This window comes from Malaclemys terrapin, chromosome 4 (genome assembly GCF_027887155.1).
Source record: "Malaclemys terrapin pileata isolate rMalTer1 chromosome 4, rMalTer1.hap1, whole genome shotgun sequence".
In the NCBI taxonomy this organism is placed as follows: Eukaryota; Metazoa; Chordata; order Testudines; family Emydidae; genus Malaclemys; species Malaclemys terrapin.
The window spans coordinates 5,687,609-5,715,305 of NC_071508.1; the positions used below are offsets into that span (position 1 = coordinate 5,687,609).

Sequence of the window (27,697 nt, forward strand, 5' to 3'; positions counted from 1 at the left end):
GGGCGAGCTGCCATGATCCAAGGCGTGCCATTTCCTCCAATTCTTATACAATTTTATATCAGTCCAGCTGGTGTTGTTTCCTTTTCTGTTCATTTTCCGTATTTTTCTCTGAACAAAACAAGATTGTTTTTGCACAGATAGTTCTAATAGTCCTTGACCGTATGTTCTTGCTTCGGTTGCTAAGTTGCAACGCACGTATTCATGTCAAGCATGCGTCACTCATACCAGGCCTCAATGACATATCCATGTAATACGTTATAGATGAATCACAATGTGTGTGTGTGTGTGTGTGTGTATAGATAGATAGATAGATAGATAAAATCCCGACATTCCCCCCTCTTGATACATGATTAATGCCATTAATTATTGTATCACTCTATACTTTCGCAAGCAATTCAATTATATATATCACTTGCTCCAAAACTTCTAGTCGCTTTCTTATTCGGCAGTATAAACATAGCATAATGAAGGTTAACAAAATAATTAATGCAAATAATATCACAATAGGATGTAGCATTAAATTTAGAAGAGCTGTGACACTGGGAGATCATCCTTTGAAAATATCATACCAATGAGAAATTGCCAATTCTTCTCCTTCTTTCCCCAATTTTAATATTTGACCATTGTGGATCAAAATGTTTTTTTCCCAGCTGAGCAGACTTAGATATATCTTTTGCATATTGCCTAATTTTTTTTCGCTTTCATCAATAAACTTTTCCCATTGTTCCCAATGTATCCCCAAATCCAAAGACCAGTCCACATCTTTTGGTTCCCAAACAATTTCCTTTTTTAAAAATAGAGGACCTCGGTAAATAATTCTATTAATAATGACCTCTGTTACATTACATTTACATGACTCAATTGGGCCTTTTTCTGTCATGCTTCCCCAAAATACATGTTTTTCAGTGGCTACCACACAAATACACCCGTTAACTATATCAAACACTCTTGTGCCATGAGAGGCTAAATATTGCATGGTACATTGTCTGCTTGAATGGTTCAAATGACATCCCTCTAGGGACCAAGTTAGTTGTGGGCACAACCACTTACTTCATCCCCACTCTTCACAATGTTTCATCAATTCTACTAATTTATAATCCCTTTCTTCTTGAATCAAGTGTGTCCCACTTATTTCTATTTTCTAGAACTCTTCATTAATAATTTTTGGCAACACCCAGGCCATTGCTGCTTATTTATTTATTTATTTATTCATTCTGCTTCCCTGTGTTGTGTAACAGCATTCTGCCTTTCCACTCTACCCTCAGAGTGGCTTTGTCCCAATTAAACTCTATATATTTCTTTCATCTTGCAATTCGTTGATTCCATATATGAGGATCTTTGAACCATTCAAAAGGCCATGGTCCATTACTTAACAGATTAACCATTCTCTCTATGTATTGTATCCCATAGGTTTGCATCTGTACACATCGTATTGTTAGTTTTATTGTCAATCTCAGGCACACCAAATAGATTTACATTTAGAGATGTTTTAAAGGGTTGGGCTTGTTTCAGTTGGAGTTCCACACTTCTTATTCCTTGTTCTGATAATGCACCAAAATTTTGTCACGTGGCTGTATCCCAAAATCTTACCCAAAGCTGACATTTTCCCTTGCAACGTCTCAATGTCAAATCTTTTGGCCTTAGATATTCCCCTGTCACATTTTTGCCATCTTCCCACCATATTTCACATTTTACCTCAAAAGGGTTTTTCTTTACACTGGTTTTGTTTGGTCCTGTTTTTCCCATTCTATCCCACGAATAGTCTAAGGTATTTTTCCCTTTTATCCATACCTCCATCCTAGAGGTGTTCCCATATGTATATCCATGTACCCCTAGATTTCCTCAAATATTCAAAAAACTTAAAAGCCAAAAACCATATTTTCACCCTTATTGAGGATCCTCATAATTCAAAATTGAAGTCATGGCCATTATTCCATAGGAATAATATCCAATGCTTCTGGTCGTATTATTCTAAATACTTACACTGACCTCTTCTATCTTCGCTCGAGCTCTGGTATTATTTTTTTTCTTCCTAAAATATAACGCACACAACACAATTCTTTTACTAAGACAAAATGCAAAGCAAGCATAAACAATAAACCAATTATAAAAATTGTAGCACCGTAGCCACGCTCAAATCCAAGGTCCGTACAGGATAATCTCCGGTGCAATTGGGCATTCCTTTCCCTCTGTAAGATAAACTAAAAGAAAAAGAAAGGAACGTTATTTAATCTTTAGGCCATAAATTTAATTGTGATGTGTGGACCCACTTTCCCTTTTCCCCCTTGTTAATCTGCACTACAGTAGGTGAAATTTTATTCATGATGGAAAATGGTCCAACCCATCTAGACTCCAGGAAATGATTTTTCTATGTTAATTTCAAATACGTTACTCTAGCTCCGATTTTCCATAATCTGCTGTCCTGAGCCACACGAGAATCCACATAGTCTCTTGCTTTTTCAGTGGTGTCAGTCAGTTTAAATTCCATTTTCTTAAGTTCTATTGGTAACACCCTTACCTACTGAGTAACTGATATCTCCTCTTCTTCTTCTGGGTACAATAAAGGGCTCCACAATCTCATAGGCCTTCCAAAGAGAAGTTGATAAGCCCGGTAGCCAGTACCCAATAGATCACTACTTCGGATAGCCGCCAACGCCACTGGCAATTTATCGTCCCAATCTTTGCCAGTTTCTTGCACTACTTTGCATAGAGCTTGTTTAATAGTTTGATTCATCCTTTCTACTGTCCCTGACGATTGAGGATGATAGGGGATATGTAGTTGTTGCTTTATTCCTAAAGCTTTTAATAAACTTTTAATTACTCCTCCTACAAAATGTGGCCCATTATCAGAATAAATTACTTTTGGAGTTCATAGAATCATAGAAGATTAGGGTTGGAAGAGACCTCAGGAGGTATCTAGTCCAATCCCTTGCTCAAAGCAGGACCAACACCAACTAAATCATCCCAGCCAGGGCTTTGTCAAGCCGGGCCTTAAAAACCTCTATGGATGGAGATTCCACCACCTCCCTAGGTAACCCATTCCAGTGCTTCACCACCCTTGCAGTGAAATAGTGTTTCCTAATATCCAACGTAGACCTCCCCCACATAATTTTTCATATCTACTAAACATTACTTCCCACAACTTTTTGGCAGTGGTCTCTGCAGTATGATTTCTGGTGTGAATCGCCTCCACCCATCCAGAAAAGGAATCTACGATCACTAATAAATACTGATTCCCCTTTGGGTCTTAAGCAATTTATCAATATAATCAACCTGTATTCTACTCCATGGCCCCACAATTCTTTGGTGCAACAAGGGTCTTGAATTCAGTGGTGTATTCAGTGGTGCACACCTTATGCAGTTTTTAACAAAATTTTCTACGTCCTTTCGCACCTGAGGCCATGTTCCAATTTATTTTACCTTAAAGAGAGTATTCTCTATTCCTTGATGCACCATAGAGTGACACAGGTTAATAATCTCTTCTCTTTGAAGTTTGTCAGGTACCCACCTTACCTCTCCTGGTTTTGTTTTTGTTTTTTATTCACTGCACAGCCCCCTTGTATATTCCCGTTTCCCCATCTTTCCTAGGGTTTAACCTCCTGTTTTATGGCTGGAGCTCTAGTAACTCCCAGAACTCCCAGATGTTCCTTTGCTGCTAATTTTTTAATTTTTTTTTCATTCCCTTCTCGCTTTTGATGACCTTTAATATGCCTTACTCTTAATTTTCCTGGGTGTTTTTTTCAACCAATCATAGGAAGATTTTCAATCCTCCTTTTGGACCAAATTTTTCCCCTCGGCTGTTTCCCAAGGATTCTTTTTCCGAATCCCAATCCAGGATCCCAGTCCTTGTCCCACAAAGTCTGAATCCATATAGACATGACAGCCTGCAACGTTATTTTTCTGTTTAAGCAGATCACTAAGAGCTCTGACCTCTGCTCCCTGAGCTGAAGTCCTACTCAGAACCAGAAATAGTTTCCCCATCAATTTGTACAGCCATGTATCCCGTATATTTCTTAGAGTTTTCATAGTATGAACTACCATCTGTAAACCAAAACTCTTCTTCTCCGAGGCTTAACACTTCATCTACCAGGGGTGTGTTTTCAACTAACTTCTGTCTGGAAGTGGGCATTCATGCTCCTCTCCTTCCGTCAGGAGGGCATAGGGTAACATCATTGCTTGTTTGTTATTCTCATAAGTAACATCTCTGCTAGTTAACATCAAGGTCCATTGGGCCATCGTGGCATTCGATACTCCTGTCCCCTGCAGTTTCCCTAATAAAATATACTTCAGGGGAGAGTGAGGTGTTTGTATGATAACAGGGGCTGTGCCAGTAGTCAAAGCAAAAGCTTCACTGGCCCACACAGCAGCTAAACATGCTCTTTCACAGATCCCAAACTGCTGCTTCGTAGGAGTTAACCTTCTAGACTCGTATGCTACCGGTATTCACTTCCTGTCAATTTCCTACATTAGTACTGATGCTAGACTTTGCTGGGTTGCTGCCAACTTAATCACAAACAGCTTGTTTATCTCTGGGAATTTCAATGCTTGTTTTAAATGACAAAGCTTTTTCTTGTTCAGGCCCCCACTCCCATTCTCCTTTCTTTTAGTAAACGCCACAAGGGTACAATTATAATGGTAACATTCCAGATGTGTTTCCTTAAATAGTTAAACCCTCCTAACATCATGTCAACGCATGAGAATCCTCTGGCCTTGGTAAATTCATTGTTGATTTCACCTTTTGTTGATCTACCTGAATTCCTTGTTCCCCCAGGGTCACTCCCAAATAATTCACTCTCCTCTGCACTAATTGGGCTTTTTCTTTATTAGCCTTGAAGCCAGTTTCCTGGATGAGTCTCAACACTTTTTTAGTCCACTGAGCCCCCTCCTCCTCAATGTCCCCCCCCACACTAATATGTCATCTACATATGAGGTGACATTCTCCCGATCCTCTTTGGATAATTGATCCAGTATTTGCACCACATGTTGGGGCGCAATAGCCGGACCGCAATGTAGGCCCTGGGGAATTCTTTTAAACAAGTACTGTTGTCCCTTAAAAGTCAATGCAAAGCGGGCCCAAGAATCGGGATGCAATGGGATGGTGAAAAAACAGTTTGCCAAATCTATGATCGAGAACCATTTAGGGGCCCCCTGTATTCTTGCCATCACTTGAAGTAGATCTGCTACTATTGGTGCCATGGGGGGGGGGCAGCTTTATTAATTTGTCTAAAATCCACTGTCAGTCTCCAGTCTCCTCAGGCTTTTAATACTGGCCAAATTGGGCTATTGTATGCGGCATTCCCCTTTTCAATCACTCCCTGTTGTTCTAATGATTCAATTATTTTCTCAATTCCTGCCTCTGCTGGCACAGGAGATTTCTATTGTCTCTGCGGTGGCACTTTGTCCCCCACAATTTTAACACAGGCTTCGATTTGACCACATTCCGCTTTATTCTTAATCCCTACGCTGGGGAACTCCTTTCCCCACATCCTGTTGATCCAACGTAATCTCCTCCCCTGCTTCTGCAGCACATGTTCTTGGCATGTACCCGGCTGTCAGGACGCTTTCCGTCCAGCCGGGCACACGCCACAGAACTGCATTCGTTAAATCCAAAACCAACCGATTCCTCTTCAGAAACGGAGTCCCCAGTATTACTGGCTTAGCCGCCTGATCGATCTGAAGCATTTGTTCTTTACAACAAACATCCCCCACTCTCTCTCGGTGTAGCTATTTCTACTGAAGGATACATTTTTCCTGTCACCCTTCCCCAATAAAGGAGGCTGCTGTAATAATCTCTGACACATATTGAGTCAAATCACAACTTCTATTTACATCAGTCCCACTATCCAATAGGGATCTTCGGGTCCATTATCTCCCACAGTGACTGTTGTCCTTGGCCTCCCATTTGAATCCCATCTTAATCTAGTTACCGTCTCCCACTCCTGGGGACCCATTTCCTGTGGGAGCTACTTGTCATCAGGGCCTCCGTATAGAGCGGGTTTCCCTGAACCCTCAGCTTGCACGGCTGCAACTCTCTTCTGCTCCTTAGACATTTCCTCTTCCATCCTTTGCATTGCTTTGATCAATTCATCAGTGCATCTCCCATTCCACTTATCCATATCTACTCCCCTCGATCTCAAATACCTCCCAGGCGATATTCCGAGTCATATCTGCTCCTTTCTGGGTCTCAAATTAATAATTTCATCCCTACCGCTTGATGGTCTAATGTATCTTTGTCTGCCTTAATCTTTTCCCAATCCACCCTTCTCTTTTCCAATTCCCAGTTTTGTTTCCCCATTTGTTCTAACTGAGTTTGCATGATCTGTGCCTGCCTCACTTCCCACTCCAAATTTTCCTGGCAAGTTTTAGAATTCTCTTGCAATATTTGTAACTCCGCAAGATTGCCCCTTACATGCAATTGCCTTTTTAATAGCTTGCCACAACAGCCACGCTACGGCCGTTTTACTGGCATTAGGCTTGTACAGCTGTACGTATTTCTCAAACATATTTTCTAAGGCAGGGGTCGGCAACCTTTCAGAAGCGGTGTGCCGAGTCTTCATTTATTCACTCCAATTTAAGGTTTTGCGTGCCGGTAATACATTTTAACGTTTTTAGAAGGTCTCTTTCTATAAGTCTGTATTGTATAACTAAACCATTGTATGTAAAGTAAACAAGGTTTTCAAAATGTTTAAGAAGCGTCATTTAAAATTAAATTAAAATGCTGATCTTACGCCACCAGCCTGCTCAGTTCGCTGCCAGCCTGGGGTTCTGTTCACCTAGGCCGGCAGAGGGCTGATCAGGGCCTGCGGCTGGGACCCCAGATCTGGGGGGGGGGGGGGGGGGGAGTTTCAGGGGTCAGGGCAGAAGGCTGGGGGGGGGGGGGGTGGCAGGGCTTCAGAGATCAGGGCAGAGGGCTGGGGGCTTTGGGGGGTGCAGGGCAGAAGGCTGTGTGTGTGTGGGGGGGGTTCAGGCCAGAGGGCTGGGGGTGTGTGGGGGTGCAGGACAGAGGGGTGGGGGTGCAGGGCAGAGGGGTGTGTGTTGGGGTGTGGGGGTTCAGGGCAGAGGGCTGGGGGAGGGGGTTCAGGGCAGAAGGCTGGGGGGGTGTGGCAGAAGTTCAGAGATCAGGGCAGAGGGCTGGGGGCATGGGGGGTGCAGGGCAGAAGGCTGAGTGGGGGGGTTCAGGGCAGAGGGGTGAGGGTGCAGGGCAGAAGGCTGGGTGTGTGTTGGGGTGTGGGGGTTCAGGGCAGATGGCTGGGGAATGGGGGGTGCAGGGCAGAAGGCTGGGGTGCTCGGCTCATAGGGGTGCTCCCAGCCCCCTGCCCTGGGCGGCTCAAGGCAGGGGGCTGGAAGGGATATGCCCTGTTCCACCCCCTTTCCCCAGGCTCCATCCCTACCTCTCTCCGCGTCCTCTACAGAGCTGTGTGCACGCTGCCGCTCTTCCCCCAGCCCTCTCTAGGGCCATCAGCTGATTGGCCAGGGACGGAGAGGAGGAGGGGCAGGAAAGAAGCAGGGGAGGGGGAAGCTTGGCTGCTGCAGAACCAAGCTTCTGTCTCCTGCCCCCGCAGGGGAGAGCAGTGAGCGGGGGGGGGGTTGAGCGGGGCTGGGAGCCGGGACCGCGGCAGGGGACCGCGTGCTACTCAAAATCGGCTCACGTGCCATAGGTTGCCGACCCCTGTTCTAAGGTATCTGTCGTTACACTGGGCTCCACTGCACCCTCCATCCAAGGGCACGTCCCAAATGCAATAATCTCCTTCTCTAACAGAGAAGGGGCTTTAACTTTAGTCCACTGGGATGCCTCCTCCATCCCTTTACTTTTCTTCTTAAACAGTGTTTTGAACCTCGTTACAATAACACCTCAATGCATCTCCCCACGCGCTTTCACTCACTCACACTTACTGTAATGAGTTCTCCATGTGGGATCTTCCCACATGTTTTTTTCTTCACAAATTCCACAAATAAAGAGTCACCCTTATTCAATTTAAATAAGGACTCCCCCAAAACTGTAAGACCCCATCTTGAAATCCAGCACTCCTTAATATCTCTCCTTAGACAGCTTTGACCTTCCTGGGTCTGACCTCAGAGCATTCAGCATCCTCTTCCACACCGTGCTCTTCCCACAGCGAGTCTGCCCGGGTGGGGCTCCTGGGGAAGCCAGAGGGCCCTGCACCCCAACTCTGGAGTCAGATGTGACTCTCAGCCAACCGGAAAAACAGAAGGTTTATTAGTCAACAGGAACACAGCGTAGGACAGAACTTGTTAGCACAGAAATCAGTGACTTTCAGCCAAGTCCATCTTTGGTAGTCCTGGGCCAGAAGTCCTGGACTCCCCCTATTCCAGTCCCCCCAAGTAGACTCCCAGCAACTGGACCTCCGACAGCCCCCTGTTGCTGCTGCTCCTTGTCCTTGTCTCCAGAGCGTCACCTGGTCATCACCTGGCTGCATCCCCCTCCTGGGTCTCAGGTTACAAAGGGCACCGGTTATAGCATACATGCAGACAGCTGGAGCAGCCTCACCTGCCCCAGAGGTCTCAGCCAAAGTCACACACCCTATTCCCACTACTGAGATATTGGTGCAGTACACAGGGAAACTGAGGCACACATTAATGCAAAACAGTAAAACTCACATAGGCTCAACAGTAAGACTCACATACAACATAACAAGGGCAAATCCCCACTTCGTCACAAGCCTATAACATTGTGTGTGTGTGTGTGTGTGTGTGTGTGTGTGTATCCGTATCCCAACAATAGTAGCTTTGCCTAGCCTATATTTCTCTAGTTTATTTATGAGAAGGTCATGTAAGACAGTATCAAAAGCTTTACTAAAGTCAAGATATGTGACATCTACTGCTTCTCCCCTATCCACAAGGCTTGTTACCCGTCAAAGGAGGATATTAGGTTGATTTGACATAATTTGTTATTGGCAAATCCATGCTGACTGTTAGTTATTACTTTATTTCCTTCTAGGTGGTCACAAATAGAATGTTTGATTACTTGGTCCATTATCTTTCCAGGTACTGAAGTTAAGCTATCTAGTCTATAATTCCCTGAGTTGTCCTTATTCCCCTGTCTATAGCTAGGTACTATATTTACCCAGTCTTTGGGTGTCTCTACCATCCTCCACAAGTTCTCAGAGATAATCACTGATGGCTCAGAGATCTCTTCAGCCAGATCCTTATGTATTCTAGGATGTATTTGATCAGGCCCTGCCGACTTGAAGACATCTAACTTGTCTAAATAATTCATAACTATTTCTTTTCCTATTTTAGGCTCAGATCCTACCCCATTGACACTGATGTTCACTATGTTAGTCAACCGATCACTGCTATCTTTTTGGTGAAAACTGTAAATAAACCCCTCTGATTGAAACCCCGTGTAAATAAACCCCTCTGATTTGAAATAAAAACAAAATCACTTTGAAAACAAAACCAGGGCCCTGTTGTGCCAAGCGCTGCCTGTATCCTGGGCAGGCTACAATTTAAGCATAAAACGAGACCCATGGGAGCAGGCGCCAGGTGCTGCACAAACAACATTGGGTAAAACCACCCTGAGTCTAGCTGCAGATTTGTCGCGGCATTTTGTATCAGAAATTACAGAGCAGTTATATAAGTTTAGTAAACGTCACAGGTCCTTAAATTTACTGTGATGGCTCCATGATTTTTAATAAAACCTGCCCTCCTCCTCGCCCTGCCCAAGAGGCACTAGCCACCCAAAGAAGCACCTTCCCCCTAGCGCTGCAACCCTAACCCCAGCCTGGTGCAGAGGGGTTGGGGTGGGCTAGAGTGGATCTGGGTGGCAATGCCATTCACTGAAGTTTGTCCCACCTCCCCCACCATCATGACCATGGGCGGGGGAAAATCTGAGTGGCACTGGAACCTCCCAGGTCAGGTCTCAATGCCCAGAGCAAGGCGTTGGGTCCAGCCCTGTGGGACAGGAGCTGCCATTGCAGGGTGAGGCACCCATCCAAAAAACAATCACGAAGAAATGGGGAAATCGCTCCATCCGTGACATTTTTCCATCTTTGTTGAAGGTGTAGTTTAACACCGGGATTACCTCTACTCTCTCCAGCAGGGCAGGAGATCTCGGGAGGAAAGAGGGCACAGGCTGAATGTGAGGAAAGCGCAGCAGGAACACAGGATCCCACGGCCCACAGAGGGATCCATGCACAGGACGCAGTCCCTCCCCGGGGTAAACTCAGACAGAGACCGGATCTGGCTACACAACAGAGACTCCCCATGGGCCAGTGTCCCCAACACTGCATTGACTGCGACAAGAGGTTCAGCAACCCCTCCGCGCTGAACCAGGACCAGCGCACACATGCCAGGGAGCAGCCATACCGTTGCTCTGACTGTGATAAGGGCTTTGCAGAGAGCTCAAAGCTGAGAATACACCAGCGCACGCACACCGGGGAGCGGCCGTACCGTTGCTCCGACTGTGACAAGGGTTTTGCACAGATTGCATATCTGAGAATACACCAGCGCACGCACACTGGAGAGCGGCCGCGCTGCTGCCCCCACTGTGGCAAGAGATTTGCGCACAGCTCAAGCCTGAGAACACACCAGCGCACGCACACCAGGGAGCGGCCGTACCACTGCACTGACTGCGGCAAGGACTTTGCAGAGATTGCACACCTGAGAATACACCAGCGCACGCACAATGGGGAGCGCCCGTACCGCTGTGCTGACTGTGACAAGAGCTTTGCACAGATCGCACACCTGAGAAGACACCAACGCACGCACACTGGGGAGCTCCCACACCACTGCGCTGAGTGCGGCAAGGATTTTGCACAGATTGCATATCTGAGAATACACCAGCGCACGCACACCGGGGAGCGGCCGTACCGCTGTGCTGACTGCGACAAGGGCTTTGCACAGATCGCACACCTGAGAATACACCAGCGCACGCACAGCGGGGAGCGGCCATACCGCTGCATCAGCTGTGGGAAGAGCTTTGCAGAGAACTCAAAGCTGAGAATACACCAGCGCACGCACACTGGGGAGCGGCCGTATTGCTGCACCAACTGCGGCAAGAGCTTTGCAGAGAGCTCAAGCCTGAGAATACACCAGCGCACGCACACCGGGGAGCGGCCGTACCGCTGTGCTGACTGCGGAAAGGACTTTTCACAGATCGGACACCTGAGAAAACACCAGCGCACGCACACAGGAGCGGCCGCATCGCTGTGACGATTGCGGCAAGAGCTTCAGCAATGCCAGTACGCTGACAAACCACCAACTCATGCACACCGAGGAGCGGCCGCGCCGCTTTGCATACTATGGTAAGAGGGTCAGCAATGCCAACAAGCTGACCCAGCATAATCTCATACCTGAGAGCACACCAGTGTGCGCACACCAGGGAGCGGCCATACAGCTGTCATGATTGCGGCAAGAGCTTCAGCAGCACTGATGCCTCATCAGTGCATGCACACCGTGGCCGGCCATTTCAATGCACTGACTGCGGCAAGAGCTTGCACAGAGCTTACTCCTGAGACTACACCAGCGCATTCACAGCAGGGAGCGGCTGTACAGCTGTGCTGATTGGCAAACGCTTTGCTCAATTGGGCAACCTCCCCTGGCACCAGTTGGCTCACCAACGCCCCTCTGCCACCGCCAGGGTCTGAGGGGCTTCTGGCAGCAAGTGGATCTGGCACAGTGCCAGCAGACTCAGACCAGGGAGTGGTCCTGTCCCCCATGATGCCCAGCAGAGACTGTGGGGCAGGGAAGGGGGACTTGGCTGAGCAATGTGGGGAAGAGCAGACAGGTGGGGGGATTTTAGAGCAGATGGTCACAGCCTACTCAGGCTTTTGCATTACTCCTTGGGGAATTCTGTGCTAAAAAAAGAAACATTCTGCAAACCATATTTTAAAATTCTGCATATTTTATTTGTCAACATAACACAATATAATCACGTTAGTTTCAATTATTTTGGTGATTTATTTCAAAATACCTGTCAGCTACTATGTCTAAGCTGAAATCGCAACTGAAGTGTGTTTACCGGACAGATCTGGGGAGTGGATAAAACTGTTTCTCAACCAAAGAATTTAACGCTTCTAGCCAAGGTGTCCTCAAAGCTGATGGGCCATCACCTATCAAGTAGCCATTCTTTGGCAAGGAAGGCAATCAGGAACCAACAGACCTGCATTTTAGAAAACAACAGCATGAAACTTCTTTGCCACCAAAGTTCATGTCTCCCCACTCAGCTGAGAAGTTTATCTAGGGGTCGCTTTGAGAAAAATGCATTTCAAAGGGAGATTGAACTATAAAAGAGAAGGGCAAAAACACCTCTTGTTATTTCTCCCTGTTTATCTCTAGTTATCACCTAAGAGGCCAAAAAAAGAAAAGAAAAGCAGCTCTTGGACCTCAGGAACTGATCCTGACCTGAAAATTTGGTCAGTAATGCTACTGGAAACCTGTGCTAAGGGACTTCACTTTTCCCCAAGTCTAATTTGTTCAGTTTAGTACTAGGAAGTGTTTTTCTTTCTTTTTCTTGCAGCCATTTCTGACTTTGATGCCTCATCACTTGTACTCAATCGAAATCTACCTTTGTGATTAAATACATTTGTTTTCTTTTTTAATTGAAATGAATCCAGTATTGTGAACTGTGTGGATATCTCCATTTGGGGTGGGAAACTGTTAGGTCCATTGCCCCTCTAAGGGGATCAAGATCTATTATATCAGGACGGTCCAGGAGAAGGCTGGACAATACAGGCCGTACATTTTGGTGGGGAAATCTGGGACTGTGTGTGTGTTGGGGGTCACCCTGCAGTAATAACCAAGGCTGCGAAAGCCAGAGTGTGAGCTGAGCTGAGCTACACACAGACACTCGGGGTAAGACCGGAAGCTGGAGGCTGTTTGTGAGTGGTCCGGGTTGGGAATGACAGCAGCAAAGCATTAATGGGCATCCCAGGTTACAGGGCAGGCGGTGACACTGCCCCCCTTCCCTTCTCCCCCTCCCCCCCCCAATATCTGGATTACATCCTGGATTGTGATAGCCTCATTGTCTTGTTGGACAATGAGAAGGGACACAACTCATATCCTGGTTGGATGTTCCAAGCTTTTGCCATCAGTACGGGTCATTTCCTGATTGGCCCAGGCCAGCTTTGCCCAGCAGAGTGACCAGGCTGCACCACCCAACAGAAATGGTATAAAATGTCTCATGTTGTTCAGAGTGTCGCTTCCTGAAGTCAAAATGTCTGCATGAAAGAGCTGGTGAGTGTGATCATCATGGCCTGGCCAGGGAGAGCACCCCCTGCTGGGTAACAACTGAACTCTGGTTGCTGAAAAGCACCCTACTAATTTCATTTTTTAAAGTCGGGTGTTGGGCAACCGCTAAGAAATCCCCCCAGAGTATGGCTGTCACGGCACCTTGAGTGAATCACCTCAATGAACTCCCTCGCTGTCTCTAGAACCAGTCACTGCAACGCAGAAGCTGAGCTGGAGAAGTCACCTCCATGCCAGCTCCAACCGATATGTAGAAAAAGTCATTTTGCATATTTACATATTGGTTAATGAACCATATTTACATATTGAATTGACAACGTGGTGCTGTTAAGGTAACCGCTTCATATCTGAGTGAACACCCTCTGGGCGACTAAAATGGATGATGCGCAGAGGCGACGGATATTGGCGGATAGTGGAGGGAAGGGCACAATGGAAAGGTTCTGGTGGTGTGCTGCGGGGTTCAGGGCATGTACTCAACACACAAAGGAGTTTTGATTTCTAGACCTATTTTTGATGTCATTGTGTCGGGTTGCGACTCCACCCTCTGGGGGCCACCTGATGTACCGGGGTACCACTGAGCCCAGCTGTTACACCAGTCTGGGATCCCTTACCCGGTCCTGCTGAGCCAGGCCCTCAAGCCTACTTCAGCATACATACCTAGCTGCAGAATGACACAGACACTGACATCAGCACTGCCTCAGAAGGCTTCAATTAAGAAATTGCCCAGCATTCAAGTGCACAACCCCTCTGGAGTGTAAACCCCAAATTACACCATCCTGCGCTGCATAGAGAACTATACGGCATAAGCTCATGAAATTCACCCCCTTCCTCAGTGTGGAGGGAGATATGCATGGCTTTTGCCCCCCAGTTATGAATTTCACAAACTGGTTTGAGAGAAAACAAAGTTTATTAACTACAAAAGATCAATTTTGAGTTGTTATAAGGGATAGCACAGAGATCAAAGCAGATTACCTGGCAAATAAAACAAACACACAAGCTAAGATCAATATACTAAAGAAACTGGTTATAAGCATCAATTGCTCACCCTAAATGTTATTTTGGGCAGATTGCAGAGGTTCTTGAAGGCAAACTGCTCTTGCTTGCAGCTTAAAACTTCAGATGTTTCTTTCACAGGCTAGACTGCTTTCCAGCCTGGCTTCAGTTCTTCTCCCTCCCCTCCCACCAGTCTTTGTTTCACACAGCAATCAGCTTGGGTGGGGATTCAGTGAAGAACAAACACTGATTATGTCACTCCCCTGCCTTAAATAGGTTTTACATATGGCCAGAATCCTTTGTTTTCCAGTGTGATCCCCACACCCACCTTCAGTCAGTGGAAAAGTACTAATTTTATCATGGAGTCCCATATCCGGTAACGTGATCACATGACTCCGCAGCCACAACTCAAAGTCTACAGGCTGTAGTTCACGAAAGCTTATGCTCTAATAAATTTGTTAGTCTCTAAGGTGCCACAAGTACTCCTGTTCTTTTTGCGGATACAGACTAACATGGCTGCTACTCTGAAACTCAAAGTCTGTTTGCTGGGTCCACAGGAAGGTTTTCCAGGAAGGTGGGACATCAGCATCTTCAAAGACCTATTGTTTTTCTTAATGGCCCATCCAGACTGATTGCATTGTCTGGTGGGCATTTGGAGGTAAAAACCCACTTATAATTGATGCATAGTCAATATTCCTAACATTCCCCAGCTGTGCTGGAAGCGAGATTGTCCTGCTCCTTCCCAGCATCCTGACCCCCTGCAGAGGGTCTTGGCTAATGGGGACCTTTCTCCTTCATGATCTGGGACCCCCAAGATGGGGATGTTTGTCACACACCAGATGGGGTCTCCTCCCCCCCAGACACTGACCCAGTTCCTGACCCTGCTTGTGTAGGAATCGTGGGTGATTTGGACATTAGGCGGATCCCCGCTATCCCCCATTCAGGCCTAAGTCCTGCAGCTGGTGTGGCTGGGGCAGGGAGGTCCCTGGCTAACTGGCTCTCTCTCCCCTAACCCCACTCCTGGTGGGCGCAGGACAAGGCCCAGCAGCTAGTGTTCCTGCACGCCATCCACCCCGGGTGTCTCGCTGCACAGCAGAGGGGGCAGGACACACTGGAGCTGCACTGCTCCAAGGCAGCTGTGGCGGAGAGGATTGTAATGAGCGAGACACGGTGCCCGGCAGCTGGAGGGTGGACAGAGATATAGGAGGGGCAGGGGTCTCCCTGGACTGGTTGGGGGATGGCTGGTGCAGGAGGGCAGCTGAGGGCAGGGATTGCTGGGGCTGAAGATTGGGGAGAAGAGACGGGAGAAATAGTGGGCAGGAATCGGAGGAGCGGGAGGCAGGTGGGGGGATCCTGCTGGCTGTGTGGGGTGCTGGCTGTGTAATCTCCTCATTGGGAAGTGTCAGTGAGGCCCAAATTTCACACACTCCTTTGTCTCCTTTGAGTCTCACAGGAGCTCAGTGAGGAGCTTCCTCATGACTCTCCACCCAGCGCCGTCCTGGCCAACTCCCTCATTGCTGTGGCCAACCTCAGGTACCGAGACCCTCTTGCCCGGTTCCCCTAACCCCGGTGCTGCTCAGGCCCATGGCTGGGAGTCACTGCCCCTCCCACTCCCAGGGAGGCTCCTCTGGCAGAGGTGGCAGGAAGGTTCACTCCCACTCCTGGCTGCTCTGTTCTTTTCACTCCAGTCACATTGCAATGGCTTTGGGGAGAGGCTGACTCCCAGGATCAGATACAGGAGGGGCAGCAGGGTCCAGGGAACAGGCACCATTCCTGCCCTGCCACTGTCGGTCTGGGAAACCTCGGCCTTATCATTCCCTGGCTCGGTGCCTCAGTTTCCATTCTCGCCAGCCTCTGCCTATTTTCCTGCAGTTTCACGTCCGTGTCGGTGCCAGTCCCACCCCCACACTGCACAGTCTAATACCAGCTCCTCTCTCTTGCCAGCACCATGACACCTGCCCTGGAGCCGGAGCTGGAGACCCACCTCCTCCGAGCTGCCCTGCACGCAGTCTTCACCCTGGGCACCCAGACGGACACCAATCAAGTCCAGATAGATCAGCTAAATCATGGATTGAAGAGCCAGCTGTCATCCTGCCCGAATCCTTGCTAATTGCCTACAGTGGGATGTGAATGAGAGAGGCCAGGATACGTGTTTGGGGGTCTCACCAGTGCTTCCCAGAAACCCCTCTTCCCATCCTGTGGCAGGTGTAGCCCCAGTTTCCCTAAGTCTGACCCATGACTCTCTCTTGCTTTGCAGGATCTGCAAAGGGTCATGCCAGACCTCCTGGACGCCATGCTGGGGAACCTGCTGGCAAAGTCCCCAGACACCGACAAGCTCCACTACATCTTGGAGGCGAGCCCGATGAGAGGGGTGCGGGCAATTTTACCTTAACTCTTAGATCCATTTTCCAGTCTGTCCTCCTAGCTGGCCCCCAGTGGCCATCCTTGGTCAGGGCAGTCAGTGCAATGCAGGGTCAGGCCCTTCCTCCTTGAAGAACAGAGGAAGGAGCTGGGACTTCAAGCCAGAGCTCTGCCGGTTCTGCTGAGCACTAACCATGGGGCCCCTGGCTGGCTTGGGGAGTGAGAGTCTGAACCCCGCCTGTGAGATCCAGAAGATGGTCCTCAGAGAAGAGCCACAGCCTTGTTCCTAGAGAAACAGGAGGGCCCCAGAGAATCAGCCCTTGTATCTGATGGGCCCCGAGATTCCTGGGGGGATTCTACTCACATTCAGTCCCTTCACCCAACCAAGGACTTGAGAGCCGGGGAGGGGGGAGGGGTCTGTCTCCTTCCTGGTGATCTGTTCAGGAATCAGGACTTCAGGGAGGATAGGACCAGCCCCGACACCGAGCATTGTCCCAATCTAGAGAGACAATACAAGTTGTGACCTGCAGGATGCAAGCATCATCCTGGGGGCAACAGTCCCCTTCTAAAGCTCTGCGGTCAATGAATCAGATATTCCACCCCCACCGCATGCAATGTCTCAGCCCCCTGGGGATGGGGAGAGGCTCATTAGCACAACACATGCACCCACCCATCAATCCTGAGCTGCCTCCTTTCCCCACAGCACATTAACTACTGGATTGTGTCCAGGGTGTCGCGAGAGAGAGACAGAGTCATTAGGAGCAGCACGACCCTGCTCACATCCACCATCACCCTCCCTGAGTTCGACAGAAGTGGCCTCTGAGCCCAGCTTCCTGACTCCAGGCGTAGGCGGGCTGGCTCCAACGGCTGTAGGATCTGCTGCTGCAGGGGCTGTGGGTTAGGAGTGTTCCTCTTGGGGAGGCAGAGTCAAAGCAGAGAATAAGCCTGGCTTGAGTCAAGTTCTTCTTATCCTGGTTAAGTGGCAACTCTCGCTTTTAAGGGGACCATGCTCCAGATTTCTGCCTTCCTGTCATCCTGCAGCAGCTGGGGAAGCAAATCCTCATGGAGGGCCCTGCCCGCATCCCTGTCTTCTAGGCTCCCTTGCAGGCAGAGAAAATTAAGGCTCCAGCTCTAGCTCCTATCCTCTAGCATCTCCTGCAGAGGGGCTGAGGGGAAGGAGAGTCCTGGCCCAGGCGGGGACTGGGAGCTGACAGGAAAATGCTGATGGAGTCCCCTCTCTCTCTCCCTTCCATTAGAACTCAGCCGAATTCCCCAAGATGGGTCACCACGTGGCACAGCTGGCTCTGTTCGTCGGTGACCCAGCCAAGGACATCAGCTGGCAGGCCAGGGAGGGGGTTTACCGGCTCTACCAGCTGCTGCTGCACCAGAGGGGTAAGGAACCCAGCTGGGAAATGGCACCCGCTAGACGATTGAGACTGGGACCCCAGCCAATTTCTCTCAGAGTGACCCCGGCTGGAGGATGAATTTCTCTATCTCTATCTCTTTCTGTGTTCACCACCACCCCCGCAATTCTGTTGGGCCGGGCACACAGCGAGGACTCTGCCCACTGTGCAGCCACCAATGGGATTGGAAGGACACAAGCCCTGCAACCAGAATGACAAATGTGTGTGTGTCTCTCTCTTTCCCAGAGCTGACCATCCACGAAGCCGAAGACCTGTGGGTGTGCGACTGGCACCAGGACAGCAGGCTCCTGGGGTACAAAAACACAGCCAGGGTCGGGGAGGTAAGGACACTCTGCCAGGGCATGGCATAGCTCTGGCAGTGCGGGTGGCTGCCTCCTGGAGCCACTCGACGGAGATGCCGTTGTAGGCCAGGATTTGGAGCCTGGTTCTGGGCAATCTGCTGAAGCCTCACATCCGGTTGGTTTCAGGTCTTTGGAAAATTCTTCTCAGAGGGGCAGAGAAGATTCTTCCTCCGGACAGCAGTGCTGGCCATGCACAGTCTCGTGCTACGTGTCAGCCAGGCTGGGCTGCTGGTGACGGTGCTGGTGGTAGTGGCTCTGCCTTCAGAGTTGGGCTCTTGGCCTGCAGCCACCGCTCTCCCACCACCCAGCTCTGAAGCAGCATAGAAGTAAGGGTGGTAATACCACGGCACCCCCCACCCCCCCACAAAATAGCCTTGCAACACAATAGCCTTTTGGGTTGGGATCCCCACTTTGAAAAATGCTGACCTGAAGTCTTTACATGTTTATATTTTAAAATACATATTCATGATTTGTGACAACACCATGAAATTTAAGATTTAAAGATCTGTAACTGTGAAAATCAAGATTTTAAAAATGCTATGACCGTAACATTTTTCAAAATGGACTGTGAATTTCATAGAGCCCTAATGATGAATCTGTCTTTCAGTGACCTCTCATCTTAAAGACCAGATGTCTGGGTGGTGAGCCAAGAGCTGGATTTCCTAAGGGGACTGTCTTTTCTGATTACAGGTTAACCAGTATAGTGAGACAGAAGATCATTTTGTTACCGCTTGGTAAACTCTGATAGAATAACCATCAGTTTGGGGTGTATCTGCCCAGTTTCATACAGTTTATCCTGAATATGGTATTCTCAGTTGTGACCCACTTCATAGATTAAGTCCAGAAGGGACCATTACATCATCTAGTTTGCCCTTGTGTGTAACACAGGCCAGAGAATTTCACCCAGTTACCCCTGTACTGAGCCCAATAATGTATTTGTCTGAAGCATGGTCCAGAAAGGCGTCCAGTCTGGATTTGAAGACACCAGGAGATGGAGAACCCACTTCCCTTGGTGACACTGAGATTAGAATGAAATCTCTGAGAGCAGAAGAAAGTGACCAGAGCAGGAAATGCCCAAGGGGTGGGGGGAAGGGACCTCAGACAGGACCGGAGACAGATGCTGAAATCACTTTCACTTCTCTTCCGGCGCAGACTGACAGCAGCATCCTGACTTCCTTTGGGCAGAGCTGGCATGGAGAAGACATGGAAAAAGCTGCTGTGGCAGACCCTGGAAGAGCAGGGGGACGGAGAGTTCAGGAGATAGGAGAGCAGGCTGCAAGTGGCCCTGCTGGACCGAGGGGTGAGGCCCATTCCCTGTGAGAAGCTGGACATAGGGGCTGCCACAGCTATTAAGGATGTGCAGATCAGGTTCTGCACCGAGCGCTACGGGGTGGAGGTGGCCGTGAAGGTGCTGACAGACATCGACCGCAGAGACAGTACAGAATGAGCTCGGGAGAGATCAGACCCCCTAATGGGGAACCCACATTACACACCCCGACCTGCCATCTTATTTCTGTGCACAGCCCAGCCAGGGATCAATCCAGCTCTTGCCATCAGGAGGAGTCAGCTCGGTTCCCCGAAGCTTGTCCCCTTCTGTCCTGTTCCCTCCAACCTCTCCCAGTCCTGCCTCTTCCCCACCCGCCACTCCTCAGTCCAGTCCCACTCGTCTTCCCCAGCGAGTCCCAGGTTCTCCTTGCCCAGCCAGTCCCAGTTCCTCACAGCTCCTCGTCTGATCTGTATCTCCCCTCTCCCAACACTGTTTCCTTGTCCAGCCAGTCCCTGTCTCAGCCTGTCCAGTCTCAGTGTGCCCTGTCCCCCTGGCCCTCCATCCAACGGGCTCCCAATCCCGTCCTTTCTGTCTGTCACTGGCTGAGTCGTGGGTGCTCTGGCCTAATGGGCGGAGTAAGAGTCTGAACTCAGAAGAGACGGGTCCTGAGGCAGAGCCAAGGGTCGGAGCTGGGACTTAGAAGCCAAAGGGTAACTGGAGTCAGTCAGGAGGCACAGCAAAGGGTCAGAATTGGGAGTCCAAAGCCAGCATGGAGCTGGGGCTGGAGCAGAGCTAGACACAGCACAGCAGGGACAGGACCAAGCACAGCTGCAGCCAAGGAGCATGTTGAGCAGCCAGTGCTCTGTTATTGCTGCTGGCCCTGCGGCCAGTCAGACCCTGCGATCAATCAGGCAGCTCCAGGCCAGGGCAGCTGGGCCTACTAGTTGCCAGGCAGCGAACTTAGCTGGGGAGCAGGTCAGTGGCTGCACCTAGCTGACCTGACCCCTGTGAGTAGCCCACTTTCAGGGGCACCTTCCAGGAGCCCATGAACCAGGATTCTTGAGGTCTGCTCTGGGAAAGTACGCAGAAGGCCCGGGGCATGGCCATGTTCCGTGGGATCCCATGAGCTCACAGAACTCCATCTGTTTCTTTTAACAAAGAGAAGGTAAGGGGTGACCTGTAAGTATCACATAGGAAACAAATATTTCATAATGGGCTCTTCAATCTAGCTGACAAAGGTATAACATGATCCAATGGCTGAAAGTTGAAGCAAGACACATTCTGATTAGAAATAGGGCACACATTTCTGACAGTGAAGGTAATTAACCATTTGGGAACAATTTACCAAGGTCCTGGTGGATTCTTAAAATGGGATGTTTTGTTAAATGATCTGCTCTAGGAATCCCCCCACCCCCTCAAATCTTTTCTATACTTCTGCCACCCACACCCAACAACTCTCCTGGTTCACTCCCAGCCTCCTCCCAGCAAGTATTTCCCTCTCCCTCACTCCTCCGTTAGCCTGACTCCCGCAAGCCTTTGCGCTGCTTCTGAGGGGTGCGGGAAATACATTTCTATATTGTATTTTACATGAATTCTTACTCAAAGTTCTGTATTAATATGCCTAGTAAGGAATCTATTTGTCAAAAACACCTCCTGAATCTTTTTTGCTGTCTGTACTGTTACCGACATACTTGTTGATAGGGATTTTGAAATAAATTAGCAAAATAATTGAAACTAGTGTGATTTTATTGTATTATTTTGACAAATAAATTATGCAGAATTTTAAAATATTGTTCACAGTATTTTTAAGTGCAGAGTTTCCCATTACTCCTGGGGGAATTATCTGTGTACCTGACAGTCACACCGTTCATCCAGCCTCAAGGTCAGTTAGGCCTTGGAACACTTTGATTGGTTCACCTTAAAGATTGACACTTTACACTGGCTTCTCCACATGCCGTGTGAATGCATCAGCTTCTTTAATAGCAAAGAAACACCTGGTTAGACAGACCTTTGTTACACATTAGGTACGTAGTTCTTCTTCATCACATTTCTATTTAAAGTAGACGGCATGAGCAGTTCCTGAGTCTCCTTTCACTCACGCACACTGGGCTGTCCTGCCCCACTCCTCAGCCCAATCCATGCTGAGACAGGACTGCAAATCCCACCTGTAGATGTTACCCAAGAGTCACCCGCTGGCTGGAACCAAGGAAGGTGTGGGGGGAAGTTCCTGGCTGAGGCCCCTCTAGACAGGGGGATTGTATGTGTGTGTGTGTCCCCCAGCCAGATGCGTGAGTGAGTCGGGATGGGGAGAGAGAGAGAGCGCCCTCGCTGGATCCCACCTACATGGGGGGGGAGGGTTCCCTAATGGAGTAGGCTGTGACCATCTGCTCTAAATTCCCTCCACCTGTCTGCTCTTCCCCACACTGCTCAACCAAGTCTCCTTCCTTGCCTCACAGTCTCTCTGCTGGGCATCATGGGGACAGGACCACTCCCTGATCTCCATCTGCTGGTGCTGTGCCAGGCCCACTGGCTGCCAGAAGCCCCTCAGGCCCTGGCATTGGCAGAAGGGCATTGGTGAGAGTGACCTGGTGCCGGGTGAGGTTGGCCAATCTTGCAAAGTACTTGCTCCAGTCAGCACAGCTGCACTGCCACTCTCAGCTGTGAATGCACCAATGTGATATCAAGGAGGCCCATCCAAAGCTCTTGCTGCAGTCAGTGCATCGGAATGGCCTCTCCCCAGCGTGCATGCACTGCTGCTTGGTCAGGGCGCTGGTTCTGCTGAAGTTCTTCCCAGAACCGTCACAGCGGTGCAGCCACGCCCTGGTGTGTGCACTGGTGTCTTCTCAGGTGTGAAATCTGTACAAAGCCCTTGCCGCAGTCAGCACAGTGATGTGGCCGCTCCCCGGTGTGCGTGAACTGATGGACTCTCAGGTGTGAAATCTGTACAAAACCCTTGCCGCAGTCAGCACAGCAGTGCGGCCGCTCTCCGGTGTGTGTGCGTTGATGAACTCTCAGGTGTGAAATCTGTACAAAGCCCTTTCCGCAGTTAGCACAGCAGTGTGGCCGCTCCCCGGTGTGCGTGCGCTGGTGTGCTCTCAGGTGTGCAATCTGTGCAAAGCCCTTGCCGCAGTCAGCACAGCAGTGTGGCCGCTCCCCGGTGTGTGTGCGCTGGTGTCTTCTCAGGTGTGAGCTCTCTGCAAAGCTCTTGCCACAGTCAGTGCAGCGGTACGGCCGCTCCCCGGTGTGTGTGCGCTGTTGTCTTCTCAGCTTTGAGCTCTCTGCAAAGCCCTTGCTGCAGTCAGCACAGTGCTGCAGCCGCTCCCCGGTGTGTGCGCGCTGGTGTGCTCTCAGGTGTGCAATCTGTGCAAAGCCCTTGCCACAGTCAGCACAGCGATGCGGCCGCTCCCCGGTGTGTGTGCGTTGATGTACTCTCAGGTGTGAAATCTGTGCAAAGCCCTTGCCGCAGTCAGCACAGCGGTGTGGCCGCTCTCCTGTGTGTGTGCGCTGGTGTGTTCTCAGGTGTGAGCTCCGCGCAAAGCCCTTGCCACAGTCAGCACAGCGGTGCGGCCGCTCCCCAGTGTCCATGGGCTTCTGAAGGGTCAGCGTCTTGCCACTGCTGAACATCTTACCACAGTCAGCACAGTGGTATGACCGCTCCACAGTGTGTGTGCGCTGGTGTGTTCTCAGGCTTGAGTTCCGTGCAAAGCCCTTGCCGCAGTCAGCACAGCGGTACGACTGCTCCCTGGTGTGCAGGCGCTGGTGTGTTCTCAGGCTTGAGTTCCGTGCAAAGCTCTTGCCGCAGTCAGCACAGCAGTACGGCCGCTCCCCACTGTGCATGCGCCGGTGTCGTCTCAAGGTTGAGCTCTCTGCAAAGCTCTTGCCGCAGTCAGCACAGTGGTGCGGCCGCTCCCCGGTGTGCGTGCGCTGGTGTATTCTTAGGTTTGAGCTCCGTGCAAAGCCCTTGCCACAGTCAGTGCAACAGTATGGCCTCTCCCTGGTGTGCGTACGCCGGTGTATTCTCAGGATTGAGGACTGTCTGAAGCTCCTGCCACAGTCAGCACAGCGATGCAGCATCTCCCCGGTGTGCGTGCGCCGGTGCTGGGTCAGTGCGGAGGGGTTGCTGAATCTCTTGCTGCAACTGATGCAGCGGTAGGGGTGCTGGCCCATGGGGAGTCTCTGTTGTGTAGCCAGGTCCAGTCTCTGGTGGAATCTACCCCGGGGAGGGACTGCGTCCTGTGCATGGATCTCTCTGTGGGATGTGGGATCCCGTGTTCCTGCTGCACTCTCCCCACATTCAGACTGTGTCTTCGTTCCTCCCAGGGTCTCGTGCCCTGTTGGAGAGAGCAGAGGCAATCCCCGTGTTAGCTCATGGCTAAGGCTACAGTTTTGTCAAGGATGGAAAAATGTCAAGGATGGAGCGATTTCCCCATTTGTCCGTGACTATTTTTTGGATGGGTGCCTCACCCTGCAATGATGGTACTTGTCCCACAGGGTTGGACACAATGCCTCGCTCTGGGCATTGAGACCTGGCCTGCGGAGTTCCAGTGCCACTCAGATTTGCCCCCGCTCCCTGTCATGATGGTGGGGGAAGCAGGCCATTCACCCCTTCCAGCTTAGCAGTGTCACTGATTGGGTTGTAAAACAATACAAACATGTTTTTCAGGTTACATCACACAAACCCTGAGTGACTTGTCATCCCCTCAACCCCCTTCCAACCCACCCCCCAAACCCTCATGCCTCACCTCTGTTGGGGGGAGCAATCCCCCCCAAAAAACTGCACCCATGGTCGTGTTCCCCACCCCCACACCGTGGCTTCCCTGGCGTTTTCTGCCGGGAGGCACCGGAATTCTGCGGGGGGGCCGTTTTCTGCGGGCGCACAGTCACGCAGACTCTCCCCAGGAGTAAAAGTAATAAGTAACAGTCAGCATGGATTTGTCAAGAACAAATTATGTCAAACCAACCTAACATCCTTTTTTGACAGGTAACAAGCCTTGTAGATAGGACGGAAGCAGCAGATGTCACATCTTGACTTTAGTAAGGCTTTTGATACTGTCTTACATGACCCTCTCATAAACAAACTAGAGAAACATAGCTTAGGCAAGTCTACTATAAGGTTGGTGCACAACTGGTTGGAAAACCGTACTCAGAGAGTACTTGTTATGGTTCACAAATGAGCTGCAATGGTATATCGAGAGAGCCCGCAGGGATCTGTCCTGGGTCCAGTTCTATTCAACATCTTCATAAATGATTTGGTAATGGCATAGAGAATACACTCATAAAGTTTACATACAATTTAAAGCTGGGCGGGATTGCAAGCACATTAGAGCAGAGGATTAGAATTCAAAATGATCTTGACAAACTAAAGAAATGGTTGGAATTAAATAGGATGAAATTCTATAAGCCCATATGACAAGTACTACACTTAGGTAGGAGTAATCAATTACACAAATACAGAATGGGAAATGACTGCCGAGGAAGGAATACTGCAGAGAACCATCTGGGGTTATAGTGGATCACAAACTAAATATGAGTCAACAATGGAATAGTTTTTTAAAGGAAAAAAAGCAAATATAATTCTGGGATGTATTAGCCAGAGTGTTGCAAGCAAGATGAGAGAAGTAATTCTTCCACTCTACTCGGCACTGGGAAAGCTTCAGCTGGAGTAGCGTGTCCAGTTCTGGATCCCACACTTCAGAAAGGATATGGACAAACTGGAGAGGATCAGAGGAGAGCAATAAGAATGACTAAAGAGATCTAGAAAACATGACCCATGAGGAAAGATTGAAAAAATTGGGTTTGTTTAGTCTGGAGAAGACTGGGGTGGGGGGTGACCTGATAACAGTTTTCAAGACCGTAAAATGCTGTTACAAACAGGAGGGTGATCTATTGTTCTCCTTATCCACTGAGGCCAGGACAAGAAGTAATGGGATTAAATTTCAGGAAGGGAGATTTAGGTTAGATATTAGGAAAACCTTCCAAACTGTTAGGGTAGTTAAGAACTGGAAAAAATTACCTGGGAGGTTGTGGAATCGCCATCATTGGAGGTTTCTAAGAACAGGTTAGACAGACACCTGTCAGGGATGGACTAGATAATACTTAGCCCTGCCTCAGTGCAGGGGACTGGACTAAATGATCTACCAAGGTCCCTTCTAGTCCTACATTTCTAGGATTCATAGATACCAAGGCCAGACAGGCTCATTGTACCCATCCAGCCTGGCTTCCTGCCTATCCCAGCCAGAGAATCTCCCCCAGCCACTCCTGCCTTCGGCCCAGTAACTGCTGGCTGAGTTAGAGTAGGGCTTTTAGAAAGAGACGCCCCATCTCCATTCACATACTCGCAGAAATGGAGAATCCAACCTGTCCCTAGGGGAGCTCTCCCAATGTTTCATTCCCCTCCTTATGACTCACCTGAGGAGAGGCTCTCAGGCCCCGAGCTTTGCCTGGATTTCTCAGCATCCTGGATCCAGAGCTCTGCCTCCCCTAGCTTGATCCAGTAGATTAAATCAGGTGTGGAACCTGAATAGCCTGTTTGGGGGGAAAGAATCAGTTTTATTACTAAAGTTTTGGGAGCAGGGATTCATTTATATGTTGGTACAGCCCAGCACAACAGGGCCCCAATCTCATCCTTACCCAGGGAAATAAGGGCCTGGTAATTCCTCAGCATCTGGTCCCGGTACAGCTGCTTCTCTCGCTGGGATAAGAGCTCCCACTCCTCCCGGGTGAAATACAGAGCGACGTCCTCGAACGCCACCTGGAGCTGCTGGCACAAGCGTTACACACTCAGCACCTTCCGCTCCAGCCCCCAGCCCGGAGTCTCAGCAGGGGACGCGGTTTCTCGGGGAGCGACTCCCAGGGACCCCCCGGCCCAGCCCCTGTGACCCAGGGAGACTCCCCCCCCACACCGCACAGTTCCCCGGGACTCGGGGCCCTGCTGGCCGGGGACAGGAGTCGCCCTCGGCTCCCCACGGGGCTCTGGGGCGGGGCCCGAATCCCAGGGCCGGGAACAGGCTCCTCCCCCCGGCCGGAGTCCCGCCCCCGCCCCAGGCCTGTGCTCAGCCCCGCTCCCGCCCCGGCTCAGGCGCCTCCGGGCTCCTCTGCCCGGCCGGGGCCTCGCTCGGGGGAAGGGGCCGCGCCCGGCTCCGCGTGTCCGCCCGGCCAGGGCCCCCCCGCCCCGGGGCCCCAGAGCCGCCCCCGGCCCCAGCGCTCCGGCTGCTGCAGCCCCAGCCCCGGGGTCAGTAGCGCGGGAGGGACCCGGGTCCCGGCCCCCCTCGGCCCCCAGCCGGGACCAGCCAGTGCCCGGCCAGGGAGTCCCCGCCCCGCGTCCTACCTGCGCCGGCCCCGCTGCAGCCATCGCCGGGCTCGGCCCCGGCCGCTTCCTCCAGCCGGGCAGCGACTTCCCGCCCCGCGGCTGGTGCCTCCCCGGGGCCGCCTCCAGCCCGCTCCCCGCCCTGGGGCTGCAGCCGGGACCCGCCTGCGCACGGGCCGGGCTGGCCCGGGAAGGCTCCTCCCTTGGCCCAGCCCCGGCTCCAAGGGCCCCGCGCCTGCGCCGCCAGCTCCAGCAGCCGGGGAGGCCCCAGCGCCGGGACCTTCTGGCCCAGTGCCCCGGACGCCTGGGTCCCGAGTCTGGCCGCCGGGGGCACTCGCGGCACCTGGAGCCCCTTACAGGGCTGTCCGGTCCCCGCCCCTGGGCTGTGAGTGGGGCCCCACTGTGCGGTGTGGGGGGGTCTGTGAGCTCGGACTCCTGGGTTCTCTCCCAGCTCTGGGAGGGGAGCGGGGACTAGTGGGTACAAGAAGGCCCTGGCCAGGCTGTGGAGTGGGTGTGTGTCACAAAAACAACAAGGAGTCTGGTGGCACCTTAAAGACTAACAGATTTATTTGGGCATAAGCTTTCGTGGGTAAAAACCTCACTTCTTCGGTTGCAAAGAGTGAAAGTTACAGATGCAGGCATTACATACTGACACATGGCGAGCAGGGAGTTACTTCGCAAGTGGAGAACCAGTGTTAACAGGGCCAATTCAATCAGGGTGGATGTAGTCCAGGGAGTAGTCCAGGGAGTAGTCCAGCTGCTCTGTACAGATGCCGTGTTCTGGCCTCAGTGCTGG

The 27,697-nt window shown here is 50.6% G+C and overlaps 2 protein-coding genes and 1 pseudogene across 4 annotated transcripts; 2 read left to right on the forward strand and 1 right to left on the reverse strand.

Moving 5' to 3' along the window:
* The window catches only part of LOC128835589 (zinc finger protein 420-like), a 29,085-nt pseudogene extending 16,512 nt beyond the window's left edge, over positions 1-12,573 (forward strand).
* A 3,856-nt stretch (positions 12,574-16,429) lies between these two features.
* On the forward strand, positions 16,430-21,239 carry LOC128836921 (protein MROH8-like). Of its 2 annotated transcripts, none has more exons than XM_054027653.1 (3): positions 16,430-16,573; positions 17,820-17,955; positions 18,213-21,239. In XM_054027653.1, exons 1-3 carry the CDS (start codon positions 16,475-16,477, stop codon positions 18,335-18,337), a joined length of 360 nt encoding a protein of 119 aa, XP_053883628.1. In that variant the 5' UTR covers positions 16,430-16,474; the 3' UTR covers positions 18,338-21,239. The 2 variants fall into 2 exon arrangements, with proteins under 2 accessions (XP_053883628.1, XP_053883629.1); XM_054027654.1 differs by having other exon boundaries at positions 16,430-16,555.
* Positions 21,240-21,323: 84 nt separating this feature from the next.
* Positions 21,324-27,109, reverse strand: LOC128836866 (zinc finger protein 436-like). 2 transcript variants are annotated; one of them, XM_054027545.1, is made up of 4 exons: positions 26,923-27,109; positions 26,226-26,352; positions 26,004-26,120; positions 21,324-23,926 (listed from the first exon to the last, which is right to left on the reverse strand). In XM_054027545.1, exons 1-4 carry the CDS (start codon positions 26,944-26,946, stop codon positions 22,395-22,397), a joined length of 1,800 nt encoding a protein of 599 aa, XP_053883520.1. In that variant the 5' UTR covers positions 26,947-27,109; the 3' UTR covers positions 21,324-22,394. The 2 variants fall into 2 exon arrangements, with proteins under 2 accessions (XP_053883520.1, XP_053883519.1); XM_054027544.1 differs by having other exon boundaries at positions 26,226-26,355.
* Between the last annotated feature and the right edge of the window lie 588 nt (positions 27,110-27,697).

Excerpts from the sequence above, each read along its gene's own strand:
- LOC128836866 (XM_054027544.1), bottom strand. The coding sequence starts at position 26,946 with ATGGCTGCAGCGGGGCCGGCGCAG. Across the intron at positions 26,121-26,225 it reads CCAGGCCCTTATTTCCCTGG|GCTATTCAGGTTCCACACCT; the intron begins GTAAGGATGAGA and ends CCCCCCAAACAG. Across the intron at positions 23,927-26,003 it reads GCCTGAGAGCCTCTCCTCAG|GGCACGAGACCCTGGGAGGA; the intron begins GTGAGTCATAAG and ends TCTCTCCAACAG.
- LOC128836921 (XM_054027653.1), top strand. The coding sequence starts at position 16,475 with ATGCCAGACCTCCTGGACGCCATGCTGGGGAACCTGCTGGCAAAGTCC. Across the intron at positions 16,574-17,819 it reads AGGCGAGCCCGATGAGAGGG|AACTCAGCCGAATTCCCCAA; the intron begins GTGCGGGCAATT and ends CCCTTCCATTAG. Across the intron at positions 17,956-18,212 it reads GCTGCTGCTGCACCAGAGGG|AGCTGACCATCCACGAAGCC; the intron begins GTAAGGAACCCA and ends TCTCTTTCCCAG.